The sequence below is a fragment of the Rana temporaria genome, chromosome 7 (genome assembly GCF_905171775.1).
Source record: "Rana temporaria chromosome 7, aRanTem1.1, whole genome shotgun sequence".
Classification (NCBI taxonomy): domain Eukaryota; kingdom Metazoa; phylum Chordata; class Amphibia; order Anura; family Ranidae; genus Rana; species Rana temporaria.
Window position 1 is genome coordinate 148,407,682 of NC_053495.1, and position 26,562 is coordinate 148,434,243.

Sequence of the window (26,562 nt, forward strand, 5' to 3'; positions counted from 1 at the left end):
TTTTCAGTTCACATGAAGAATTTATTTGACAAAAATAATTTTACAGGCAGCCCAGATACTTGAAAGGCAAACTTTCTGTAGTGAGTACAACGCCTAGATTGTTTACAAAAGACCCCTGCAAAGTTTTATTTTTCGAATTCAATGAAAAAAAAAAAAAAAAAAAAAAAAGAAAAGAAAGCCACACTAATTTAAAGGGCATTGGATTTAGTCAAAAGGCACTCAATGGCTGGCATAGGCTTTCCGAGGGCTTGATACCCCTTTAAATCTCCTGCTAATTAGATCATTAAGTCTCAACATTTGTTTAGTAACAGTAGTGCAATGTAGACTGGAGATTTGGTGCAGGCCAACATAACAATTATACAAAGCCTTATATAAAAGAAAAAGATAGGCATAATGTTAATAAGCTACCAATACCAAAATTACATAATGATTCAGTAATTTTTTTTGTAGGCTGAATTACTGAAACGTGAGGAAATCATATATGAACGTATTTGATTTGTGTAAAACTTGGCTCAAGCGCTTTCCACCACCAAGCAGAAGTGGTTCAGCGTAAGAAAATTAATGTGGTTGAGCGGTATAACGCATGTATTTCTTCCCAGAAGGCAGCTCTTTGGTGAAAACGCCACAGGTGAAGATCTTGTCAGCTTCTGCCTGTGGTACAGTTGGTGGAACCATGACTCTGTCTCCAGGCTGTGTGAAGGGAAAAAGAACATGGACTATGTTAACCAAGAAGACGGGTTGTGTACAACACAATGAACAAAAAATAAATAAAAACAACCACCACCCACATATACAGGTGCATCTAAAAAAATTTAATATCAAAAAGTTTTTTATTTCAGTAATTCAATTCAAAAAGTGAAACTCCTTTTACCGTATTTTCCGGCGTATAAGACGACTTTTTGGATGCAAAAAAATGCATCCAAAGTCGGGGGTCGTCTTGTACGCCGAGGACAGTCTCCGTGACTCCGTCAGGCTGCGGGCATCCATGATTTAATAGCCGCGCCTCCTCCTCAGAGACTGTTCCGTGATAGGCGGAACACAAATTTTCCCAGGGGGCCTCTGTTTAGTGTTCCGCCTATCACGGATGCCTTCTCATCCTCGGACGAGAGGACATCCGTGATAGGCGGAACACTGAACAGAGGCCCTGCTGGGAAAATTTGTGTTCCGCCTATCACGGAACAGTCTGAGGAGAAGGCGCGGCTTTGAATCATGGATGCCCGCAGCAGCCTGGGTCAGACAGAATCTGCAAAAAAATAAGGTATGCAGGTGGTTAATTGCCTTTCTTTTTAGACACTGCAGTTCTGACTGTATTATTCCATGCGTTTTTTTGATACAAAGGCGTTTCATTAGGAGTTTAGGCATGCAAAATAAGGTAGGGAGATCGTCTGTGATGGCACAGTGGGGGCAAGTGATGGCACAGTGGGGGAAAGTGATGGCACAGTAAGTTTTGAAAAAAGCCTGTTTCTGTCAGCGGTTGTTCCCGTCAGTGGTTGTTACGGCTACCCCTCAGCTTCCAGAAAGACTAGTAGGAAGGGGGTAGTCTTATACGGCGAGTATATCCCAAAACCAACATTTTTCCTGGAAAATTAGGGGGTCGTCTCATACGCCGGCAAATACGGTATATAGATGCATTAAACACATAGTGATATATTTCAAGAATCTCTTTTTATATTTTGATGGTTATGGCTTACAGCTAGTGAAAAAACAAAATTCAGTATCTCAGAAAATGTGATTATTACATAAGACCAATAAAAACAAGAAACCCTAAAAAACCAACAGCATTTGTAATCTTCCTCCTGACAATACCCCACAGATTCTCTATGGGGTTTAGGTCAGGCGAGTTTGCTGGCCAATCAAGCACAGCGATACCATGATCATTAAACCATGTATTGGTACTTTTGTCAGTGGGGGGCAGGTGCCAAGTCCTGCTGGAAAATGAAATCAGCATCTCCATAAAGCTGGTTAGCAGAGGGAAGCATGAAGTGCTCTAGAATTTCCTGGTAGAGGGCTGTGCTGACTTTGGACTTGATAAAACCCAGAGGACCAACACCAGCAGATGACATGTCCCCAAATCATCACGGACTGTGCAAAAATGTGGCATTTCATTTGGAAATCAAGGTCCCAGAGTATGGAGAAAGAGTGGAGAGGCACAAAATCCAAGTTGCATGAGGTCCAGTGTGAAGTTTCCACAGTCAGTGATGATTTGGGGAGCCTTGTCATCTGCTGGTGTTGGTCCACTGTGTTTTATCAAGTCCAAAGTCAGCACAGCCCTCTAGCAGGGAATTCTAGAGCACATCATGCTTCCCTCTGCTGACCAGCTTTATGGAGATGCCAATTTCATTTTTTAGCAGGACTTGGCCCCCCCCCCCCCCCCCCCCCCCACTGCCAAAAGTGACAATACAGGGTTTAATGATCACGGTATCACTGTGCTCGATTGGCTAGCAAACCTATATAGCACCCGGCTACTGTTCATAGGTGCTGCTGTAAATTTAGAGGGTGGCCAGAGAGTTAGTTACCTCTGACCGTGTTTATTTGGTTAAATTCAGGGCCTCTGATCCAGCTTTGGCTGTACTGTATGTGTGCGCCGTCATTGTCTGGCCTCACACCCCAGACTGACCGGTGGCAGCAGTAGAGTCAGGGTAGTGTGGATATTTCTCCTCGGCAGCCAATCAGGAGGGTTGATTGCCTCGCAGTGCATGCTGGGGAGGGGTATTTAGGGGGCAGATGCCTTTGGTTCGGGGTCGTGTGTGGCCCTCCTGGCCGGGGTGTGTGTGTTGCAGTGTTCCTGGCTCCGGGACCACGTTTTTTTTTGTTTTGTTAAAAATAACACACCACACAAACTTTAGTATCCCGTTTTTAAATTACTCTTCTGCACTAGGCCTGGTACTCATGAGGGCATTTGTTCTTCTTACAGTGTTAAACAAAAAAAAAAAACACACACGATGTGTTTTGGTCACTGAGAGGCATTGATTTTGGCATATGAACTACAATGTATAATATTGTCCATTTTTCAATAGGGCTTCTAGGAGCTGGGAAGCTGGATAAAGAAACCAAAAATAAACAACGCATCAAAAGCCAAACATTAAGCACCTACATAATGCAAATATTCATATATTAGAAAAGTAGGCAGTATAAAATTTGGCAGAAACAAAAGGCGGGCTTGCTGTACACACCAATGTGGTCTGAACAATGTAAATGGCCAGCAGCAGAAAGGAACACTGGATCCTCCACAGACCACTTCTTAGTGAATAGCCAGATCGGGTGATAGTACATACTGAACTTGGATTTTGATAAGAGGCTGGACAGGCAAGTGAACTAAAGCCGGGTACACAAACCGAATGTTGGGAGTCAAAAAAATAAAATAAAAAGTCCAACATTCTGCCCGTGTGTATGTCGGTCTGGCTGGCTTCCATCGAACGAGCATGCTGGAAAACCAGCAGCTGACCCCGGATCAGTGCTCTCAGCCAATGGCCGCCCCCTGTCAGAACACAACAGCTCAGCAGGGGAGATCACTGTACCAATGTCAGATAGTTAGTACATCAGCTCTGACCGGGGCAGTCAGTTTGTTCCAGGCTTTACTCTTTAAAAACCTCAAACACATTTCTTTTTTCACACGCTGCCTATAGTGTCATAGTATGAAACACAATATACTACAAGTGCAGTGAAAGAAAAGTGTTGCAACATGTGCGGTTAGCACTAGACCATACAAGTCATTGTTACCTTCCAGTCCACAGGGGTTGCAACATTGTGGGTTGCTGTCAGCTGCAGGGAGTCAATAACCCTCAAGATCTCATCAAAATTTCTACCAGTGGTTGCTGGGTATAGGATAGAAAGCTTCATTTTCTTATCTGGACCAATAATATAGACCTGAGGAAAACCAGGACAGCAGATTCAGTAATTACACATCACTGGACTTAATGCATCAGTGCCCATTCTCTTCAGGATACTCACACATCGGGCAGTTACTGGCATACCCTGACTGTCCTTCTCATCGGGGTCCAGCATACCCAACAGTACAGCAAGCTCCCTTTTAGGATCTGCGATAATTGGAAAGGGCAGAGTCTCCTTTGGCTCATCACAGTTGTAAGAATTTATGTCCTGGGGGAAAAAAAAAAAAAAGGGGACAGAAGCAAGAACTTTAATTGGCATAATAAAAAAAATACAATGGAACCAAGAATTATAAACTCGTGTCTCAAAACATTTTTTTTTTTTTATATATGTATAACTGAGGGACCAAGAACCTTGGCATAATTTAAAGTGGGGGTTCACCCAAAAATTTTTTCTAAGATTACATCCAGCATACTAACGACATTTTAAGTATGCTGGCATTTTTTTTTTTCTCCGTACATACAGTTTTCTGTAAATAGCTGACCTGCGAGTCAGCGCTATATGGCGCCTACGCAGTCAGCTCTACATGTCGCATGTCGGCCATTTACGGAAAATTGGTGACGCGCTATATGCAACATGGGAAGATTTTCACCAGACGTCAATCAGCTAAGCTTTCAATAGGAACGCCCAGTCCCGCAGTAGTCAGAACCCGGAAGCCTGGGCGAAAATAACAATTACACGGTATGTACGGAGAAAAAAAAAAAAAAATACCAGCATACTTTACATGTCGTTAGTATGCTGGATATAATCTTAGAATTTTTTTTTGGGTGAACCCCCACTTTAAGCAGTTGTTTTTTTAGAAATAGACCATGGGCTGCAAACATTTTACCATGTGCACTTATAAGGTTTGTAGGGGTGTGGCAAAATGGGCAGTGCTAGGGCAAATAAAGGACAGCTTTACTAAAAAGTGCCAACTTCACCAAAAGATATTGATCAGCTTTAGAACCCCCCCCCCCCAGTGCCAGCCATCTACCTAAAAATACTTACTGTCACCCAAATCCCAGGGTCCCCACTATGTGGACCTGTTCAGCACCACACAGCTTTTGCAGAATGAAGTACTGGCTGCATCCAGCTTTCCATTAGCCGTTTGCATTGATTTCTATAGCTGGTCTGTACTTCTGCTTCACACTGCCCTCTGCGAACCGCTGTGGGTGTCAAAAGATTGTTAATGACACCCCCAGATCTGTTCACAGATCCTGTGTGAGTTCACAAGTCGCACTGCGAATCAGAACGCATAGGTGAAACATCCATGTGATCAGATTTCTGCAAATCGAATGCGATTGACTGTATGGCTGAACTCGCATCACACAGATATCGTATGCGATTGGCACCTGCGGTGCGGGTGCGAATTACATGCGATGTCGGAGATCACATATTCGTGAACCTAGTTCACACAAAGTTCTGAAACTATTTATCTTTGTCTCATTTTTTTACATCATAGAAACCTGACATTTTACCAGGGGTGTGTAGACTTTTTCTATCCACTGTAGCTGCAAATAAAGTTACACACCATGAGCTCCTTAGCGATTATACAGGATTGTGTACACAGGAGTCATCTGCCAGGTATCCACACCTGTTATTTGCTCCAGTTGCCCCAGACAGACTCACACCTGAAGGCTTTCCCTAGAGAACCAGAACTTGTTTAATAAAACAAAACAATTATTTAACAACCCTTAAGTGCCGGTTCACACCAGCGTGCTCTGCGAGATTGCATGCGATTCGCACCGTGCAGCAGACTTCGGGCCAAACTCGCACAGGACCCTTTTCTTGGTCTGCCCCAGAATAAGATCGCATTGGGTGTTCACACCTATGTGATCGGATTAATGATCGCCATTTGTATCCAGTTTCCTCTGGCCACTGGTTGTAAATACCTAATTTACAGAGTTTAACCTTTTCGTTGCCAGGTCCCTACATCATACGGACCTGACAGCGGGGAGTTTCACACACACACACACACACACACACACACACAATCGGGTTGCTACAGCCACCAGGATTGTGTGTGAAACAGACAAGCAGACATCTTCATGCGAAAGCATTCATGTGGCTGCGCTGCCGGCAAATTGCATTATATATATTAATTTGACGCCCCCACCCACATATATACGCACGTACAAACGTAATTGAATGCTTTGGGGTGCCTACACGTTACATACCACCACGCACTCCAGAGTGAGAAATAATTCTAGCACCAGACCTCCTCTGTAACACTAAACTGATACCTATAGGGGGCTTTAGAAGTGTCGCCTATAGAAAATATAGGGTACTGAAGTCTGACGCTATTTCACGGGCGCATGCAAATTTAAGGTCTGACAGTCATGTTGCTTTTCCTAGAATTTTGCGGTAATAAACGTGTGACATAAAAAATTGGAACTAACTTTATTTTATTCTCTAGGGTATCCGCTTTCAAAACGTAGACAGTATAATGTTTGGGTGTTATGTGTAATCTTCACGCCTACATTTTTTTTTTTTTTTTTTTTTTTTAAATGTGTAAAGATAAAACACACACACACACACACACACACACACACACTTGCAATTCTCATATAGGACTCAATTCTGAGTCTCTTTCCTCAGTTGCCCGTTATGTAGTCAAGGTCCATAATCTGCTGGGGGTTTACTGATGTCATAAAATGAAAGCATTTGGCTCCATATGGATGGAGTCGTCTTTGGGGCAATAGAAGACAATAATGAGCTGCTTAAAGCGGAGGTTCACCCTCAGACCTGCAGCCTTAATAAATGTATAAGCCACCGTGTTTTTTTTTTTTTCAGGGTGTCTACGATTACCTTGAATCAGATGGATTTTAGCCTCACTTCCGGGTCTTGTACCCCGCGGGAGTGGGCGTTTCGCTCCCCCGACACCTTAGTGCGTTATGGGAGCAATGTCTCCTGGGAGTGACGTTACAAGATTCACAGGAGACCATCTGAAATAGTAATGCGTGTATTCTCGCGCTCGAGGGTCACGTGACTCGCATCACAGAATCCAGGAAGTCTTTGCTTGTGGGCTTCACAATGCCCACAAGCAAGATGGAAAAGCCCAGGATTATTTTTGAAAAGTTCATATTTATGACGGAAACCGAACCGATAGACGTACAAGCGGCAAGTGAGTGGTACATTGCCAACTATATTACCAAGCATTGCACATAGTAACAAAAATTCCAGAAATCGTGGAACCTCCGCTTTAATAATAATAATAATAATAATAATAATATAAAAAAATAATAAACACTAACACACACACTTAGTAGGTTTCAAGGGGTGAGAAACTAGGTGCAGGATCTGTAACTAATGCAGAAGTTAAAAACAGAGCTTCCCGTCCAAAGGGTACCTGGTTTTGACAGGTGCCCACTCCCACTTTCGGGCCTCTACTCTTTTGCCCCGCTGCCTTCTGGGACATATAGAGGTCCCAGAAGACAGCTGTACCATTCAAAAGAGGGCAGCGCAAGTTGTGCATGTGCAGTTGGAAACAGGCTGTGATGATGCAAGGCTTTTCTTCCCCGTTTCCCTTACAGATGCCGGCGTCTGCACCCAAAGCAGACTGACAAATCGGCTATTGGGGGGCCGACATCATGGGATCCCTGGACAGGCAAGTGTCCTTATAGTAAAAGTCAGCAGGTTTTTTTTTTTTTTTTAAACTGAGACTGGAACTTCTCGTTAACTGTAGATTTTTTTTTTTTTTTTTTTTTTAATTGCAACAGCAGCCTTTTTTTTCCTTCTTTTTTTAAAGAGTTGCTCCTGACTGTCCTGTCTCCATTTCAGTAACAGCCAGAAAAGTAATATGAATACACAAAAATATACCTTGCTCCATCCCAGATGGTCTTCCACACTGTCTATGGACAAAGCAATCATGCGGACATTGCGTTTCTTAAATTCTGGCGCCAACTTTACTGCCCGTCCGAGCTCTGTGGTGCAGACCGGTGTATAATCCCTTGGATGTGAAAAAAGGACACCCCAACTAAAAAGAAAAAAAGAGTTTAGTTAAAAATTCTGAATTTATAAGCAAAAGTGTTGCATGCCACTTTTACACACATTTTTTTATTTAGCTGTAATTTGCTACTACTATAACCTTCCACCAAAGAACAACTCAAAAAATTCTCCTGCTCCTGGCGATCACAATGATACCACACAGGTGTATGTTAGTTGTTGAATGTACCCGTAGTACAGCCCAGAAACAATAGTGCGCATTTTGCTGTTTTTTTTTTTTTTTATCCTACCTAATACTGGATTTACACCCATGCATTTTTTTACTTTTTGCATATTTACTCTACAGAACGTGTTCCATAGGAAACCATGTTAAATGGACTGTAGTGCAAACCTGCAAAAAGCACGTAGCCTAGCTCTGAGGAAGGGGGTGCGCCCCCAAAACGCATTAGCTGTACCCAGTGTTCTGTGCATGTCTATGCACTGTGTTTATGCCCTTTTGTCAGTTGCATTTTGCGAGTACCCACTTTTAAACAAAAATGTTTTTATTAAATTATTTCTGGTAATGCACTAGGTGTACAAACCTTCCATTTTTCTTGCAAAAAGCACTAAAACTGCATAGGTGTGAATCCAGCCTAAAACACACTGACACTGACTGATTCTAATAATTAAAAAAAAAAAAAAAAAAATTATATATATATATATATATATATATATATATATATATATATATATATATATATATATATATATATATATATATATATATATATATATATATATATATATATAAATATATAAATATATATATAATGTGTGTGTGTGTGTGTGTGTGTGTGTGTGTGTGTGTGTGTGTGTGTGTGTGTGTGTGTGTGTGTGTGTGTGTGTGTATGTATGTATGTATGTATGTATGTATGTATGTATGTATGTATGTATGTATGTATGTGTGTGTATAATATATATATGAAAAAAACTACTAGATCAAAGTTTGATCTGTGTGTGTGTGTGTTATATATATATAAAACACACACACACACACACACACACACACACACACACACAGATCAAACTTTGATCTAGTAGTTTTTTTCACACACACACATATATATATTATATTATATACACACATACACCCTTGGCAAGGTAGAGATACGGGCTTCACAGTGACTAATCATTGTGGTAGCCAATCAGAGGCTATGACAGGGATCAAGTGACTCAGAATCAAAGGTTCTGGGTCCCCATTGTTCGAACTCGCAAATATGCTGCCCCACGGAAAAAAAAGCCCAGTCTAGTAGGGCCGCATATTTGTGCGGGGTCAGCATGAAAAGGGTTAATGCCATGAAACACGTTGGAGGTTCAAGGTCTTCTTACATATTAAAATGCTTTCTACATATTACCTTGTATTAATAATAAAGAATAATAATAAATAAAAAAAATAAAAAATAAAAAAACACACACACACCTACACGGTTTAGGAGATATTTGCTTTTGCACTGATGTCTACAGCGCATGCGCCGTAGACCATGGCGCGCAGGCGCACTGAGTGTGCCGCTTCTATTGGCGATCATGCGGTTGGTGGCAGCACCCGTGCTCTTTAAGAGTTTCAATTTGTATGCAATCAGGCAGGCCCTTACACTACATGGTTTTGGTAAATCTAAAGACAAAAATCTGCAGAAAAGTAGTGTGTATGGGGGTCTTAGGTGCTGTGATAGTTTGGCCAAAATTACACAGTTCTTCAACACTGTACACAAATTGTGTATCTTTTTTGAGACCGATAGTTTTCTTTTAGCGCCTTTTCATAACCACTACGAATCACTAATATCACTTTTTTTTTTATAGCAAAAATAAAACACACAACAAAAATGTATTAGTACATAATGCATATAGTGCACTAGTAAGGGGGTCCAGTCTATGTAATGTACACAAGACCTTACAAATTTCAATGGTCAGGTTTTAGTGTCCCCTTATGATGAAGGTCAAGGGTGCATGCCCCACAACTGTTTGTGGTCAATGTGTGCCCGCCCCCCCCCAAACAGTCATTATGCCCCAACTGTGCTCCCCCTTTAATTGGCAGCCAATGGGAGCAGTACAACCTACATGGGATCCGAGTTCACAACAATTACAAACGCATTTATGATGGTTTGACTCTGTTCCAAGATGCCAGCTTTCTGAATATCTGGTTATGCTACCAAGTGTAACGCTCTTGGGCAAGACTCATGGAGCTTCAACTGTAGACATGCAAGAGCTTTATTATTATTATTTCTTACTAAAAATCAGCCAAGCAGCTTTGGGAGTGGTGGTTTATACGATTTCAACACACATTTCAGGCATACCTTGCTTAGCTATACATTTTAAAATTAACCCATCTTGCCCTAAACCAGCAAATACATTAACAGGCATACAAATATCAAAAGATGTAAAATATCAGGCTCCCAGACAACAAGACTAGGAGCAATGCCAAAAACGCCACAGGGTTAAAGGGCCGTCATACAAGTTTGCATTCCTGCAGTGCACAACACAAGCTGGACTATTTAATCTGGTCTGAGAAACCTTGCTCAATATGCCTACTAAAACTGCAACTTTATGTAAACGTTACACACACGACAAAGTACAAACTACCACCTCTTATTCATTATTTTGCAAATTCTATACATGGGAAGCATGCAAAAGTACAAAGCCGAACTCAAACTCCTGTAAAAACACTCGTACCCCCTTCTTTCCGTAACTTCCATCGTTATGCAAAGCCAATGCAAAAAAAAAAAAAAACTGATGAAAATTGCTGCATAGGAACATTTCAAACTTGAGGGTAACTTTGATACTTGGAGACCCAAAGGCGGCGTTTTTTCAACTTATGAGATATATATATATATATATATATATATATAACACCCATGGCAAGATAGAAATACAGGCTTCACAGTGACCAATCATTGTGGTAGCCAATCAGAGGCTATGACAGGGATCAAGTGACCCAGAATCAAATGTTTTGGGTCCCCATTGTTCGCACTCGCAAATATGCGGCCCCACGGAAAAAAAAGCCCAGTCTAGTAGGGCCGCATATTTGTGCGGGGTCAGCATGAAAAGGGTTAATGCCATGAAACACGTTGGAGGTTCAAGGTCTTCTTAAATATTAAAATGCTTTCTACATATTACCTTGTAATAATAATAATAATAATAAAAAAATAAATAAAAAAAACACACAGACACACACACACCCCCCTGTTAATATGAAATAAATATATATATAGAGAAAATATTCAAAGGTCTCACTATTTACTCATCTAATAAAACTACTTTAAAGTAGTTCTAAACCCTAAAGTTTATTGTTTTCCCCCCTTCATGCATTCTATGCATAGAGGTAAAAAAAATATTTAAATTCTGTGTCATGACTCTGGCTCTCTTTCCTCACAGGGCAGATTGATAGCAGCTGTGAATTACATTTTTTGTCAACAGAAGCAGACAGGGCGGCTCAGAATCAAACCTGCAAGAGTGCCCCCATAAAAAGTTGTTTTCTATGGGGGCACCCACCAAAAAGGAGGAGCCAGGAGCACCGGCAGGGGACCCCAGAAAAGGAGGATTGGCGCTTCTCTGAGCAGGCAAGTAAAAAAAAAAAAAGGAAAATAAAATGAAAAGATTCACAAATCATTTCAAAAGTGCACCTGAATACAAAAAAAGTACAGGCGCAGAACAAAGGCATGTAAAAATGGGACAAATAAATTCTTACGCTCAGCCGAAAGGATGCATTAATGTGGACTACTGCAACTCAAGTATCCCGAATACTGGGCCCACTAGCAATACTAAAAACAAAAAGGTGCGCCATCTCTTTAAGTATCAAAACATATTAAAAGCGGAGTTCCATCCAAAAGTGGAACTTCCGCTGGTTGTACTCCTCCCCCCCCCTCTGGTGCCACGTTTGGCACCTTTCAGGGGGGGGGGGGGGCAGGATACCAGTCTTTCACAGGTATCCTGTTCCCACTTTCGGGAGCCTAAGCCACGGGTATTGACGTATATCGGTATTGATGGTAAAAGGAAAAAAAAAAAAGGATAAAAAGAAAAAATGAGCCTCTTGCCAAATAGATACGATTATGAGTTAAAGTTTAAAAGGCGCACAGTCTCCATGTCCAAGATAGGCATTCTCACAGGTCTCTTATACTAGCTTCCTCAATGGAATGTATAAACAGAGCCCCTTGAGATAAGAATGCCTTTCTATGCATAGGTAAAGTACAGAAGCCTCATAGTGTAGTACAGTCAAAAAACTATTAGAAAAAAAAAAATTGCACTTAAAGTGGTTGTATAGTTTTTTTAAACTTTTACCTACAGGTAAGCCTATAATAAGGCTTACCTGTAGGTAAAAAAAAAAAAAAAAAAACAAATAAATAAAAAAAAAAAAAAATATTCCCCTTGCAATGAGCCGCTGACTGCAGCGCACAGGGGATTTCCTGTGTCAAGGCCTGGCAGACGCCGGACCTTGCTGGAAAGACGGCATTGCGGCTCCAGCCACTCACAGCGCTGGAGCCGCGATATCCGGAAGACACGCCGAGGCAACATGTCATCTCCCTCGGCGTGGACCAGGTGCGTTACCGACACCTCGTTCTAAGGCAAGTATTTCATAATGAGCTAGTATGCGGTGCATACTAGCTCATTATGCCTTTTGCCTTACAGGTGACAAAAAAATTAATAATTTGTTTGGGACTATACAACCGCTTTAAATGGTACCACGATCCAGTCGTTTGTGTCAGCTGACCCGCCGGTGCGTGATAACATCACACTCAGACTCCGCCTCAGTAAAATATAAGTGATCGATGAAACACACAATAAATATATTATATATATATATATATATATATATATATATATATATATATATATATATATATATATATATATATATATATATATATATATATATATATATATATATATATATACACACACACACACACACACACACTAAAAACAGACGTATGGGGATACGTCCCCCTCCATCCATGGCGGATCGGCTTGGGTAAGATGATGTCCGTTTTCATCAGATCGCTCCATAGGAGACTGCGGCACCCAACAAGCCCCTCCCCACTCAGTGAGCAGAGAGGAGCTTGTAATCCGTCGGCTCAGCGGAGATCTACGGCCAGATCACCCGCTGAGCTGGCAGGAGCAGGCGGACTACGTATCGACAGAGTCTGCCTAGTGTGAAAGGAGCCCAAGACTGAGAAGACATTAAAGTATTAAAGTTCATGTGCGTCCAAAGCAGGTGCCCAAATACTTGACAATATAGTGTATATTGTGTCCAACAGTGGCACAAGATTAGACAGGTTAGATAGGAACGCCATTTTGATCTTTTAACACCCCCCCTCCTAAAATGCCCGAATGTTCTGCCAAGCTGAGCATACACATATATGGAAGTACCTGCTGTTGTGGGTGTCCAAGGGCAGTCGAGCTGTGCCTGCATGGTACTTACCTGCATCAGTGTGCATGTTTTACATCTAGGTAGAGACACTTCGTAACCCAATATGTGACGAACACTGGTGTCAGACCCCTGCCATCCGCACTAACTCGCGACGAAGGACCCACCAACCTCGCACCACGCTGTCACTTACGTAACAACGCCACTCTCAGCTGCACCCAGCACAAAGATTTTCCTACTCTGTCTGCTTTTAGGCGATCCTTGAAAACTCATCTCTTCAGGGTGGCCTATCCTTCCTCCAGCTAACCAAATCTTCTAGTCCCCTCATCAGTTCATTCCTCACAGTCCCTACCTTTTAGATTGTAAGGTCGCAGGAGCAGGGCTTCTCCAACCCTCTTGTTTTGAATTGTAATGTTGGTGTGTCTCCCTGCATTGTAAAGGGCTGTGCAAACTGTATAAATCCTGTATATTAATAATATTATTATTATTATTATTATCAGGGCTCGACAAATCCCGGTCACCAGGGCGACTAGAAATAGGGTCCTGGTGACTTGGCTTGAAAGGGGGGCATCTGGTGGTGAGCCGTTGGTATTACAAGTTATTACCACCAGATGTGTAAGCTGGCGCCATCTGGTGGTGGCCGTTGGTATTACAAGTTAAGCATTACAAGTTAAACAGCAATTCTAATGTTATTTTTCACTATTTTCACTGCCATATTCTTCCCTCTAATTAGAACCCCCAAACATTATATATATTTTTTATCCTAACACCCTAGAAAATAAAATGGCGATCGTTGCAATACTTTCTGTCACGCCGTATTTGCACAGCGGTCTTACAAGCGCACTTTTTTTGTGAAAAAAATTACACTTTTTTTTATTAAAAAATAAGACAACAGTAAAGTTATCCCCATTGTTTTTTTATATTATGAAAGATAATGTTACGCCGAGTAAATTCATACCCAACATGTCACGCTTCAAAATTGCGTCCGCTCGTGGAATGCCGACAAACTTTTACCCTTTAAAATCTTCATAGGCGACGTTTAAAAAAAATCTACAGGTTGCATGTTTTGAGTTACAGAGGAGCTAGAATTATTGCTCTCACTCTACCAATCGCGGCGATACCTCACATGTGTGGTTTAAACACCGTTTACATATGCGGGTGCTGCTCGCGTATGCGTTTGCTTCTGCGCGCAAGCTCGTCGGGACAGGGCGCGTTTTCTGGCTCCTAACTTTTTTAGCTGGCTCCTAGATTCCAAGCAAATTTGTCAACCCCTGATTATTATTAATAACCCTTGTGGACAGCCTTCCCAGAAGAGTTGAAGCTGTTATAGCTGCAAAGTATGGGCCAACTCAATATTGAACCCTACAGACTAAGGCTGCATTCACACCTGAGCGTAGCGCTTTGCGGCGGTTTTTACCGCGATTTGCCGCGACAAAACGCAGCGTTTTTTACCGCGATTTTTTACAGGTCTAGGGTCACCAATGTAAAACGCCCACATTCGAGCAACAAAAAAGGGTCCAGAACTTGTTTCAGCTTCAGGCGTTCGGCATCAGGCGTTTTGTAGTGGAGATGTGAACCATCTCCATAGAGAATAATGTATTTTTTCCCCCTCTAGCGTTTTGGGGCGTGGCGCTTCAGGCGACAAATGCTCAGGTGTGAATGCAGCCTCAGACTGGGATGACATTAAAGTTTTTGTGCATTAAAGGCAGGCGTCCCAATACTAGACAATATAGTGTAGGTGGAGTCACCTGACTGACTGTGGTAACACTACACCTTGGCAGTTAACAGTATGGGTACAAATACTTTGGGAATCAATCCAAAGTTAACAATGGGCTTTTGTAACTAGGAGCTAAAGACGAGTATTATCGTTAAGTCGTGATCCTAGCAGATGCAATGTACACAGCGTTCATAAACAGGAGACTAAGCGATCAGAGTCCCCCTGGCATGTATAGCCAAAAACAAATCATATCCTGGGACAATACGCAACAAGACCCATGTAAATCTTTATACTTTCTTATGCAACCCTTATTGCTTTGCTGTTGCGTCATTGTATCAGAAACATACTAAGGGTAGCTCTGCAGCTACAGTCAATTATAACACTCATTGCAGCCAATCAGAATCTTTGCTTGCTCCGTTCTCATTAAGAGCGATTCCTAGTGACTGCTAGGCCTCATTCACACCTGAGCGATGTTGTGCTTATTGTTGTGTTTTTGAAGCAGCACCAATCATTTTGAGTAGGTCGCCATTCCCTCCAAAAACAAACCAAAGAAGCTTATATACCACATTTGGCACAGTGTCCAGCGCGTTTGGCATTGCGATATTGTCATCTGACAAGATGCACAACGCGTTTGGGGGGCCATTAGGAAATAACGGCACCGCTGGTGCGTCACGCGTTTTGTGAACAGGCCTTACAGGCGATTTTGTTGCTCCTTGCACCTCATAATAGATAAGTATGCTTGATGGCCTAAAAAAAAATACATATATACTGTATGTAAAGTTTTGAAACAAGAATGAGGCAGCCACACGTGGATACATTTCCTTTAGCCTGCATGCTGAACCATCCTAAGCAGCTTGGATGGAGGAATCTCCACTACAAGCTGCTTACAGTAGTGGAAAGGAATAAAACCTCTTTTAAAAGCGGAGTTCCACCAATAAATAAAAAAAAAAAACATTTGGAGAATTTTTTTTTTTACTTACCTTTTAATCCCTGTTGCTATGTGGTCCCTTCAAATCTTCCCCTTCCTCACCATGGCTCCTGACGTCACTTCCCTCGGCATCTCAGCTCGCTACGGCTCCTGGGAGATGTGTGTTATTTCCCAGAAGTCAATGGGCAGGCCCGAGGGCTAGGTTGCCATAACAACGGGGCGGGCACTTACGCCACCCATTGTGATAGCAAATAGTTTACAGCGCCGCTACGTGCTGTTAGTGCACATGCGCGAGAACGGGCAGTGCATGCTGGGAATACAGCAGAATGGAGGAATCTGTTTTTCAGTCAACCCGCTGGCTGAAAAAAAGAAAAGAAAAAAAAAAAAAAAAACTCTACCTGTCTATGTCCTTGATTCAGAGATCATCCCTCACACATCTGAAGTTCCACTTTAGAGTGGATGCAAGCCCTAACCGTACAACATTCCATGAGACCTACTAAAGCCAGGGCCAGCAACCTTTTCTACATTGTCAATTCACAAGAATCGCCCCCATGGTCCCTGGCCCTCAGATTGGCCCCATGGTCCCTGGTCCTTCAGGCCCTCAGATCGGCCCCAATTCCTGCACAATAAGTTCAATAAACTGGGGGAGTAGTCTAGGCAGCAGGCTTTCTCATGTATAAAAATGACACCTGCACATCAGTGGGACCTTTCTACAACATCATAAAGGGGGGTGGGCCGGGAGCACAGATGGGCAACTTTAGTGATGGTGATAACAGTAGATCATGTCGGCATAATGCGTGTTGTAGTCTACTGAGAGAGCATGGGTTAGGGCAGGGGTGCCCAACCAGTGTCCCGGGTGCCACATGTGCCCCCTGATGTGGCCCGGGACCTCCTGCTCTGGGATGGCAGGTTAGCAAGCCCAGATTGTGGGTTGGCAACCCACCATCCCAGAGCATCAGTGTTGTGTAGCAAGCGGCTGCAAAGCCACATAAGCTGATGCTTCCAGTAAAGCGCCAACTCCTGTCATAAGCAGAGTGATATTAAATGCACTCTGCCTGGGACAGCAATAGGTGGCAATACCTGAATGGAAGACTGTTATGAAAAGGTAATGTTTTTTTACTAAACTCTAAGGCCCAGATTCTCAAAGGACTTACGACGGCGTATCGCCATGTACGCCGTCGTAAGTCCGAATGAGAGCCGTCGTATCTATGCGGCTGATTCTTAGAATCAGTTACGCATAAATTTGGCTAAGATACGAGCGGCGCAAGTCTCTCACGCCGTCGTATCTTCGTTGCATATTTACGCTGGCCGCTAGGTGGCGCTTCCGTAGATTTCCGCATTGAATATGCAAATTAGCTAGATACGCCGATTCACCAACGGACGTGCGCCCGGCGTAGCAAGATACGTCGTTTACGCAAGACATACGCCGGCGTAAATTTACCCCTCATAAAGCAGGGGTAAGTCATGTTAGGTATGGACGTCGGAAACGTACGAACAGCGTCGTATTTTACGTTGTTTGCGTAAGTCGTCCGTGAATGGGGCTGGACGTAAGTTACGTTCACGTCGAAAGCATTAACTATTTGCGGCGTAATTTTGAGCACACGCACTGGGATACGTTCACGGACGGCGCATGCGCCGTTCGTTAAAAACGTCAATCACGTCGGGTCTAGAAACATTAGTATAAAACACGCAAAGGCTAACTTTACTGTTGTCTTATTTTTTTTTATAAAAAAAAAAATGTATTTTCTCCCCCAAAAAAAGGTGCGCTTGTAAGACTGCTGCGCAAATACGGTATGACAGAAAGTATTGCAATGACCGCCATTTTATTCTTCAGGGTGTTATATATTTTAATATTAGAAGTTCTATTAGAATTTCTGGTTTATTTGTCATGCCAACTACCACCACAAGATGGCGCCAGATCACAGAAGGAAGCTTAGGCCTGTAGAAGGCCGCGGCCTTAATTACCGGCCGCCGCGATCGCGCGGTGGGGGTATCCTATGTCTTTGTGTGCCCCCCCCGCGTGATAGCGTCGGGCCGCGCCGGCCGATAATTGAGGCCGCGACTTTGCGGCCTTCTGCAGGCCTAAGCTTCCTCGGGCGCCAGGTCGCTAATTCTAGTCGCATTTGCGACCGGATTTTGTCGAACCCTGCCATATACCCACCTACCTCCAATTCAATCTGCTATAAAAAAATAAAAAAAACACAGAAGGGGGGGGGGTCTGTCCTTTTCCATCTGGGCTGATCAGATCAGAGGGTCCATAGAGTAGAGTGGGTCATGTCCATGTCCACTCTGCATATGCAGAGTGGACATGGACCCGTCATCCGCTCGCTCCGCTCATTGTTACCAAGTCGTTTAAGTGGCCCTCGCTCCTCAAAACTTTGGGCACTCCTGGGTTAGGGTGACAATACAGGAAATCAGATAGAGCAAAAGAGCGCTGTCACCTTGTACCAGAAACCAGAACCTTCATGGCTGGACCTCCAGACATTTTTATGAAAGCTGCAGATTTATAAGGAAAATGTTTACACTTCACAAAGAGGAACAATATAAAAATCTGTGGGTAGGGATCACAGCTGCCAGAAAAGGAGGAAGGGGGCGGGGTGCCCTGCGTTCTTACACTGCTTCCCCTTTTTTCCTCCCTAAACATTAAATAGACAGTCACAGTGACATTCTATTCACTGCAATCATGCATGGCATCTCAGAGACCTGTAGAGTGATTCAGAAAAACGCAGACATGTTGAATTTTTCCAAACCGCTGCGCCCCACAGCTGATAGCTGCAAGGAAGTGCGAATGGGGCACACAGAAAACCCTTTGCGGAAAGCTGCGTGGTAATTATGCAGAAAAACTCCGCTCAACGGTGAAGTGTGCACCATCCCTTAACACTGAAAAAGAAATGGCATCAGTCTCGGACTGCCTCCCCGCAGCCCATGGCTGACCGCTGTCAGTGTGCTGGGAGCTGCACTCTAGGTACACAACCTCAGACTGCTGAGAAAGTACATGTGCGGCGGCTGGGCGTTAATGCCTACTCTACCCATTGCAGTATTTATGCATTATACTTTTAAAAAGAGGTTAACATTAAGTGCCCGTTCACGCCACAAAAATTTTCTCCAGATCCATTCCGAATGCATGTCTTCGTTAGGAGTGGGACTTCCTGTCCCACTTCCACCTACGGGACGCCTAAGCGACTCCTCCTCTCGCCTTAGACAGCCCCTCCCTCTAGGCGATCTCCTGGGACACGTGAAAAGTCCCAGGAGATTGCCTGTCCACTCCTAGAGCGCAGCCCGACTAGCGAATGCGCAGTGCGTGCCCGGCCGAGAATCCGAAAGCTGTCACGGCCGCGTGCCCACAGTCTGAATGGAGGCGCCGGCAAAAAGGGGGGGGGGAAGAGGGGAGGGGAGCGACGCTCCAGGCGGCCGCATCGCTGGACCGTGGAGCAGGTAAGTGTCTGTTTATTAAAAAAGTCAGCAGCTACACTTTCTGAAAAAAAAAAAAAAAACTCTACAAAATTCTGACAAACTCCAAGCATTGATTATGCAAGAATGGGCAGTCATCAGTGAGGATGAGGCCCAGAAGTTGATTGAAAGCATGCCGGGGCATAATGCAGAGGTCTTGAAAAAGAAGAGTCAACACTGCAAATATTGACTCTTTGCATAAACATAAATGTAATTGTCAATAAAAGCCTTTGCCACGTATGAAATGTCAGTATACCATAGTAACAACTAAGGCTTCATTTCCACTGGCGTTTTTACAGCCACTTTTCTGAGCGTTTTTTACAGCAAATGGAGCTGCAAATGGCATAGGCGTTTTTGAGCTGTAAAAAAAACGCAGGACCAGGGCGTTCTGAAGCTCCAGAGTAGAGCTGTAAAAACGCCAGACGTTAAAAAACGCTCAAAAACGCGTGAAAACGCTCACAAACGCGACCGCGGCATTTTTAAAGCTGCAGCTTTTTTTACAAAATAAACATGGACAGGCTTTTTTAAGCTGTAAAAAAGCCAGTGGAAATGAAGCCTAAAAAAGAAAAAAAAAAAAAAAAAACACCACACTAATGCCACACACGGTTGTTTTTTAGCATGAAAAAAATTAAGTTTTTCAAACTTCATTTTAAAAAACGACGGAGCATACACACCATCGTTTTTTCAAAGAGCTCTAGCAAAGTGCGGTTACGTTCAGCACGTACGGCGGCACTCTGTTCCATTCAAGCTCGCGTCATAACTTGCTTCTGAGCATGCACGGGTTTAAAAACGTCATTTTAAACGTCGTTTTAGCTACACACGGTCATTTTTTATGACACAAAAAACGACGTTTTGAAAAACAACAATTGTAGCATGCTCGAATTTTTTTTTTTTTTTTGTCGTTTTTCAGAAGACATAAAACTATGTTTTCCCCATACACGGTCATTTTAAATGACGTTTTTAAAAACAACGTTTTTTTCATCACAAAAAACGACCGTGTGCACGCGGCATAAGGCTTCATTTCCATGGACGTTTTTACAGCCACTTTTTTTACAGCTTAAAAACGCCTGTCCATGTTTATTTTGAAAAAAAAAAAAAAAAAAAAATTTTTGTGAGCTGCAGCTTTAAAAATGCCGCGGTCGCGTTTTTGCGTGTTTTTGAGCGTTTTCGCACGTTTTTGAGCGTTTTTTAACGTCTGGCGTTTTTACAGCTCTACTCTGGAGCTTCAGAATGCCATGTTTCTGCGTTTTTTTTTTTTTTTTTTTTTTTACAGCTCAAAAACGCCTATGCCATTTGCAGCTCAAAAACGTCTATGTGGGCATGATGCCATAGAATAACATGGACAGGCGTTTTTAAGCTGTAAAAAACGCTCAGCCGGGTGATCCCGGGGTGGTGGCCTCACTCGACGCCGAGAAGGCTTTCGACTCGGTCGAGTGGGGCTACCTCTGGGCGGTTTTGTCGCGGTTCGGTTTTGGCCCCCGTTTCCTGTCCTGGATACAAATGTTGTATGCTCACCCCACAGCGCGTATTCGCACCAACGGGACCCTGTCCCCCTCCTTCTCCTTGGAGCGGGGAACCAGGCAGGGCTGCCCACTGTCACCGGCATTATTTGCCCTGGCTTTGGAGCCGCTGGCCGCGCACATCCGGCTGGACCCGGAGGTCCGAGGGGTCAGGGTGGGCCCCCTAGAGGAGAAATTGTCACTCTACGCCGATGACGCTCTGCTGTACTTGGCGGATGCTTCTACCTCCCTGCGTAACGCACTGGCGCATTTTGAGACGTTCGGGCGTTTTTCGGGAGTGCGAATCAATTGGGACAAGTCGGTGTTGCTTCCGCTCCACCCCTCGTTGATTCGCACTGACTCACATACTTCCCTACGATGGGTGGATGAATTCACCTATCTGGGGGTAAGGGTGGGCCTCGAGTCGGGGTCGTACATGGAGAAGAATATCCTCCCGATGTTAGAACATGTGACCAAGCGCTGTGCGACGTGGCGTAATCTCCCCCTCTCACCGGTGGGACGGGGGAACCTCGTGAAGATGGTGATACTTCCCAAATTACTATATTTCTTCCGCCAGACCCCTGTCACTATCCCGAAATCCTTCTTCCGACGTCTTGACAGTATAGTGATGACGTTTGTGTGGGCGGGTAGTCCACCCCGGGTTGCGAAACGTACCCTCTACCTTCCCTTGTCCGGGGGTGGGTTGGCCCTCCCCAACTTTATTGCATACTACTGGGCGGCGGTCCTGGTGACAGTCCGTTGGTGGTTTTCCCAGCCACGCCAGAACCCGGCGGTCACCTTGGAAGCGGCTGTCCTGGGCTCCTACGCAGCCCTATCTAACCTGGTGTTTCGGGGATGTAGGGCTCACCCCTCCGTTACGGGGCCAATGGCGACCGTTATTCGAGTGTGGGCGACCTCTAGGGCTCGAATGTTGAAGCCCAACACCGTCTCCCCACATACCCCGCTTTGGGGTAACCCCCTCCTCCCCCACCTGAACACGGTCCCTGACCCGGTGGTCTGGGCTCGGCGGGGCGTCCTTACCCTCCGGCATATTATGCCGGGAGGTGTGGTGATGCCCTTTCAGGAGCTGAGCCGGATCTACAAGGTTCCATCCTCCCTTACTTTTAGGTATGCACAACTCAAGCACGCTCTTGCAGCCCAGTTCCCGGAACCGGTTGCGCTCGAGTCGGACTCGATTGAGCGCCTCCTGATTTCGGGTGTCATGGGGAAGCCCCTTTCATCCCTATACCTACGTTTCACGGTAGCATACGACACTACCACGGCAGGGGCCCTGGCCAAATGGAATGCGGACATCCCGGATCTGGACGAGGAGATTTGGGAGGACTGTGTCTCTTCCTTTCTTCCGTCTATGATCGCCTCCAGAGACCGATTTATACAATTAAAATTTTTGCACCGGGCCTACTACACTCCGCAGAGATTGGCTAAGATTTATCCCTCCAGGAGCCCCAGGTGCACCAGGTGTTTGGGGGAAACGGGCTCGTTCCTTCACATGGTATGGTCCTGCCCCAAGCTAGCTTCGTATTGGGGGGAGGTGGCGGAGGTCCTCTCGGACCGTTGTGGGGTGGAGCTCGTAAGGGATCCGAAAGTGTTCCTCCTTAGTTACCTGGGTGAGGTTGAGGGTGACAGGTACACCAAACTGGGTATCACCTTTGCTTTGTTCTACGCCAGGAGGGAGATCCTGCTGCGCTGGCGGGGCACTGAGCTCCCCACAGTGTCCTCCTGGCTGGCTACGATTAATAGAGTTCTCCCACTCTATAGGTTGACGTATGAGAGCAGGAACTGTCCAGCCAAATTTGAAAAAATCTGGTCGAAGTGGATTGACTCACCTAACTGATTTGTTGATAACCCCCCTGTGATGGCCCCTGACTGAGGTGTCCCGCGGGTCGCTGCCCCCCCCCTCTCCTTCCCCCCCTCCCTCTCCTTCCCCCCCTCCTTCTCCTTCACCTCCCTCTCCTTCCCCCCCCCCCCTGCCCTTGTCCTTGTTGTCTCCCCTGCCTTTCTACCTCCCTCCTGCGGTTGGTGCCCCGAGATTGGCACTTGTTTTATTCCTGAAGTCTGTCCTGTGAGTTGTGTGGCCGGCCTACTATCCCACCATAGCTATGTTATATATATGCTGATTTACTATGATTGTGTAATCACTCTGCTGCCCTTGTGGCTTGTACTGTCGTTGATTTGTGTGTGTCTTTGTTGTCTGTCTTCAAAATAAAAAATTTTACTGTTAAAAAAAAAAAAAAACGCTCAGAAATGTGGCTTTTAAAACGCCAGTGGAAATGAAGCCTTAATGTCTGGCGTCTTTACAGCTCTAACGCTGGAGCTTCAGAACGCACTGGTCCTGGTTTTTTTTGCAGCTTAAAAACGGCTCAGCAATCTACAGCTCAAAAACGTCATGGTGGGCATGAGGCCATAGACCAACATGGAGAGCTGTTTTTAAGCTGCAAAAAACGCTCAGAAAAGTGGCTGTAAAAACGTCCATGGAAATGAAGCCTAAAGCAGCAGACTTGGGGGGGGGGGGGGATCTGTAGGGTGTAGGGATGAGCTCCGGCGTGTTCGCACACTCCATGTGCAGAGCCCGCCAGGAAGTCGGCGCAGCGCTAATCACAGGCAGGGAGACATTATCCCGATGCTCGGCTGCAGAGATCGGGAAATGTCTCCCTGCCTGTGATTAGCGCAGCGCGGTGCCGACTTCCTGGCGGGCTCTACACATGGAGTGTGCGAACACGCCCGGAGCTCATCCTTAGTAGGGTGTAGGACCTTTTGAAGAGCAAGGGCCACTTAAGCGACTTGGTAACCAGTCACAGGCCACAATGAGCGGAGAGGGTGAATGGCAGCCCACTCGGTTCTATAGAGCCCACTCTACTCTCAGCACACCAAACTCGCAGGTAATAGAAGTCTATGGCTCAGTGCAGGTAACCCACAGGCGCACTTCTCTGCACCTGGGGATCAGTTTGAAAGCAGCCCAGTAACCCCTGCAGAACAGATATGCCCATGTATGCCCATATATACTCTGTGATTTTAGTAATAAACTTAATAACGGTATTCTATTCCATCCCAGAGAAGGAGGTCGCAGGCCACATCAGAGGGCTCCGCAGGCCACTGGTTGGGCACCCCTGGTGTAGTATAAGCAGTGGGGGGGATTGTAGGGTGTATGATGAGCGGGGGGGGGGGGGGATTTGTAGGGTGTATGATGAGCGGAGGGGGGAGGATTTGTAGGGTGTATGATGAGCGGAGGGGGGGGGTATTTGTAGGGTGTATGATGAGCGGAGGGGGGGGGGGGGATTTGTAGGGTGTATGATGAGGGTGGAATGATGAGGGGGGGATTGTAGGGTGTATGATGACGAGCAAAGGGACTTGTAGGATGCATGATGAGCGGGGGGGGGGGAGATTTGTAGGGTGTATGATGAGGGGGGGGGGGGGGGGATTGCAGGGTGTATGATGAGGAGGGGGGGGGGGGGATTTGTAGGGTGGTGTTTGTAGGGCTTATGATGAGGAGGGGGGGGGGGGTGTTGTAGGGTGTATGATGAGGAGAGGGGGATTCGTAGGGTGTATGATGAGGGGGGGGGGTGTTTGTAGGGCTTATGAGGGGGGGGTGTTGTAGGGCTTATGATGAGGGGGGGTGTTGTAGGGTGTATGATGAGGGGGGTGGGGGGGATTGCAGGGTGTATGATGAGGGGGGGATTGCAGGGTGTATGATGAGGGGGGGGGTGGGGGGGGATTGCAGGGTGTATGATGAGGGGGGGGGGGGTGTTTGTAGGGCTTATGATGAGGGGGGGGGTGCAGGGTGTATGATGGGGGGATTGCAGGGTGTATGATGAGGGGGGGGGGGTGTTTGTAGGGCTTATGATGAGCGGGGGGGTCTGTAGGGCTTATGATGAGGGGGGGGGGGATTGCAGGGTGTATGATGGGGGGATTGCATGGTGTATGATGAGGGGGGGGGGGTGGGGGGATTGCAGGGTGTATGATGAGGGGGGGATTGCAGGGTGTATGATGAGGGGGGGGGGGATTGCAGGGTGTATGATGAGGGGGGGGGGGGGGGGGGGGTTTGCAGGGTGTATGATGAGGGGGGGGGGTGGGGGGGGATTGCAGGGTGTATGATGAGGGGGGGGGGGGGGTTGTAGGGCTTATGATGAGGGGGGGGTGCAGGGTGTATGATGGGGGGATTGCAGGGTGTATGATGAGGGGGGGGGGTGTTTGTAGGGCTTATGATGAGCGGGGGGGTCTGTAGGGCTTATGATGAGGGGGGGGGGATTGCAGGGTGTATGATGGGGGGATTGCATGGTGTATGATGAGGGGGGGGGGGGTGGGGGGGATTGCAGGGTGTATGATGAGGGGGGATTGCAGGGTGTATGATGAGGGGGGGGTGATTGCTGGGTGTATGATGAGGGGGGGGTGATTGCAGGGTGTATGATGAGGGGGGTGATTGCTGGGTGTATGATGAGGGGGGGGGATTGCAGGGTGTATGATGAGGGGGGGGGGGGGGGTGCTGGGTGTATGATGAGGGGGGTGGGGGGGATTGTAGGGTGTATGATGAGGGGGGTGGGGGGGATTGTAGGGTGTATGATGAGGGGGGGGGGGGGGATTGCAGGGTGTATGATGGGGGGGGGGGGTCTGTAGGGTGTATGATGAGGGGGGGTGGGGGGGGATTTGCAGGGTGTATGATGACGGGGGGATTGCTGGGTGTATGATGAGGGGGGGGGGGGGGGTTTGTAGGGCTTATGATGAGGGGGAGGGGGATTGCAGGGTGTATGATGGGGGGATTGCAGGGTGTATGATGAGGGGGGGGGGGTGTTTGTAGGGCTTATGATGAGCGGGGGGGTCTGTAGGGCTTATGATGAGGGGGGGGGATTGCAGGGTGTATGATGAGGGGGGTGGGGGGGATTGCAGGGTGTATGATGAGGGGGGATTGCAGGGTGTATGATGAGGGGGGGGGGGGATTGCACGGTGTATGATGAGGGGGGGGGGGAATTGCAGGGTGTATGATGAGGGGGGTGATTGCTGGGTGTATGATGAGGGGGGTGGGGGGGATTGCAGGGTGTATGATGAGGGGAGGGTTGCACGGTGTATGATGAGGGGGGGGGATTGCAGGGTGTATGATGAGGGGGGTGGGGGGGATTGTAGGGTGTATGATGAGGGGGGGGGGGATTGCAGGGTGTATGATGGGGGGGGGGGGTCTGCAGGGTGTATGATGAGGGGGGGTGGGGGGGGATTTGCAGGGTGTATGATGACGGGGGGATTGCTGGGTGTATGATAAGGGGGTGGGGGGGGATTGCAGGGTGTATGATGAGGGGGGTGGGGGGGATTGCTGGGTGTGTGATGAGGGGGGGAATTGCAGGGTGTATGGTGGGGGGGGGGGGGGGGATTGCAGGGTGTATGATGAGGGGGGGGGGGGGTTGCAGGGTGTATGATGAGAACTATCAGGGATGGGGGATGTAGGATCGATGATCACACAGCAGAATAATTCCGGGGCTATGTTGCAATGATCCCTCCACCCCGTCTGATATAGCAGGAAGCTCTCCGATCCCAGCTAGAGAAGGCGATTGGCAGACAACTCACTCATTTCCCAGGAAGTCGTGCAGTTTGATCGGGCCGATGGTGGTATTGGCCTCGATGTTAGGGAATACCTCTCCGAGCAGGATCCCGGGCATGGCGGCTGTCACTGCTAGTGATGATTGACACGTGAGAACTCCGCTAATACTATAGTCCGGAGCAGGCGGGGCCAACCGGGAAAAGGGGCGGGGCT

The 26,562-nt window shown here is 46.1% G+C and overlaps 1 protein-coding gene across 1 annotated transcript; it reads right to left on the bottom strand.

The window, feature by feature from the left end:
• On the bottom strand, positions 1-26,562 carry PRDX6 (peroxiredoxin 6). The gene is made up of 5 exons (XM_040360112.1): positions 26,376-26,562; positions 7,687-7,843; positions 3,952-4,098; positions 3,721-3,867; positions 1-690 (listed from the first exon to the last, which is right to left on the bottom strand). Exons 1-5 carry the CDS (start codon positions 26,465-26,467, stop codon positions 559-561), a joined length of 675 nt encoding a protein of 224 aa, XP_040216046.1. The 5' UTR covers positions 26,468-26,562; the 3' UTR covers positions 1-558.

Bases quoted from the DNA above. Each gene is read 5' to 3' on its own strand.
- PRDX6 (XM_040360112.1), bottom strand. From the start codon at position 26,467: ATGCCCGGGATCCTGCTCGGAGAGGTATTCCCTAACATCGAGGCCAAT. The intron at 4,099-7,686 runs GTATATTTTTGT...TTTTTCCCCCAG, and splicing joins ACCATCTGGGATGGAGCAAG to GACATAAATTCTTACAACTG. The intron at 691-3,720 runs GTAACAATGACT...CCCTTCACACAG, and splicing joins CAACCCCTGTGGACTGGAAG to CCTGGAGACAGAGTCATGGT.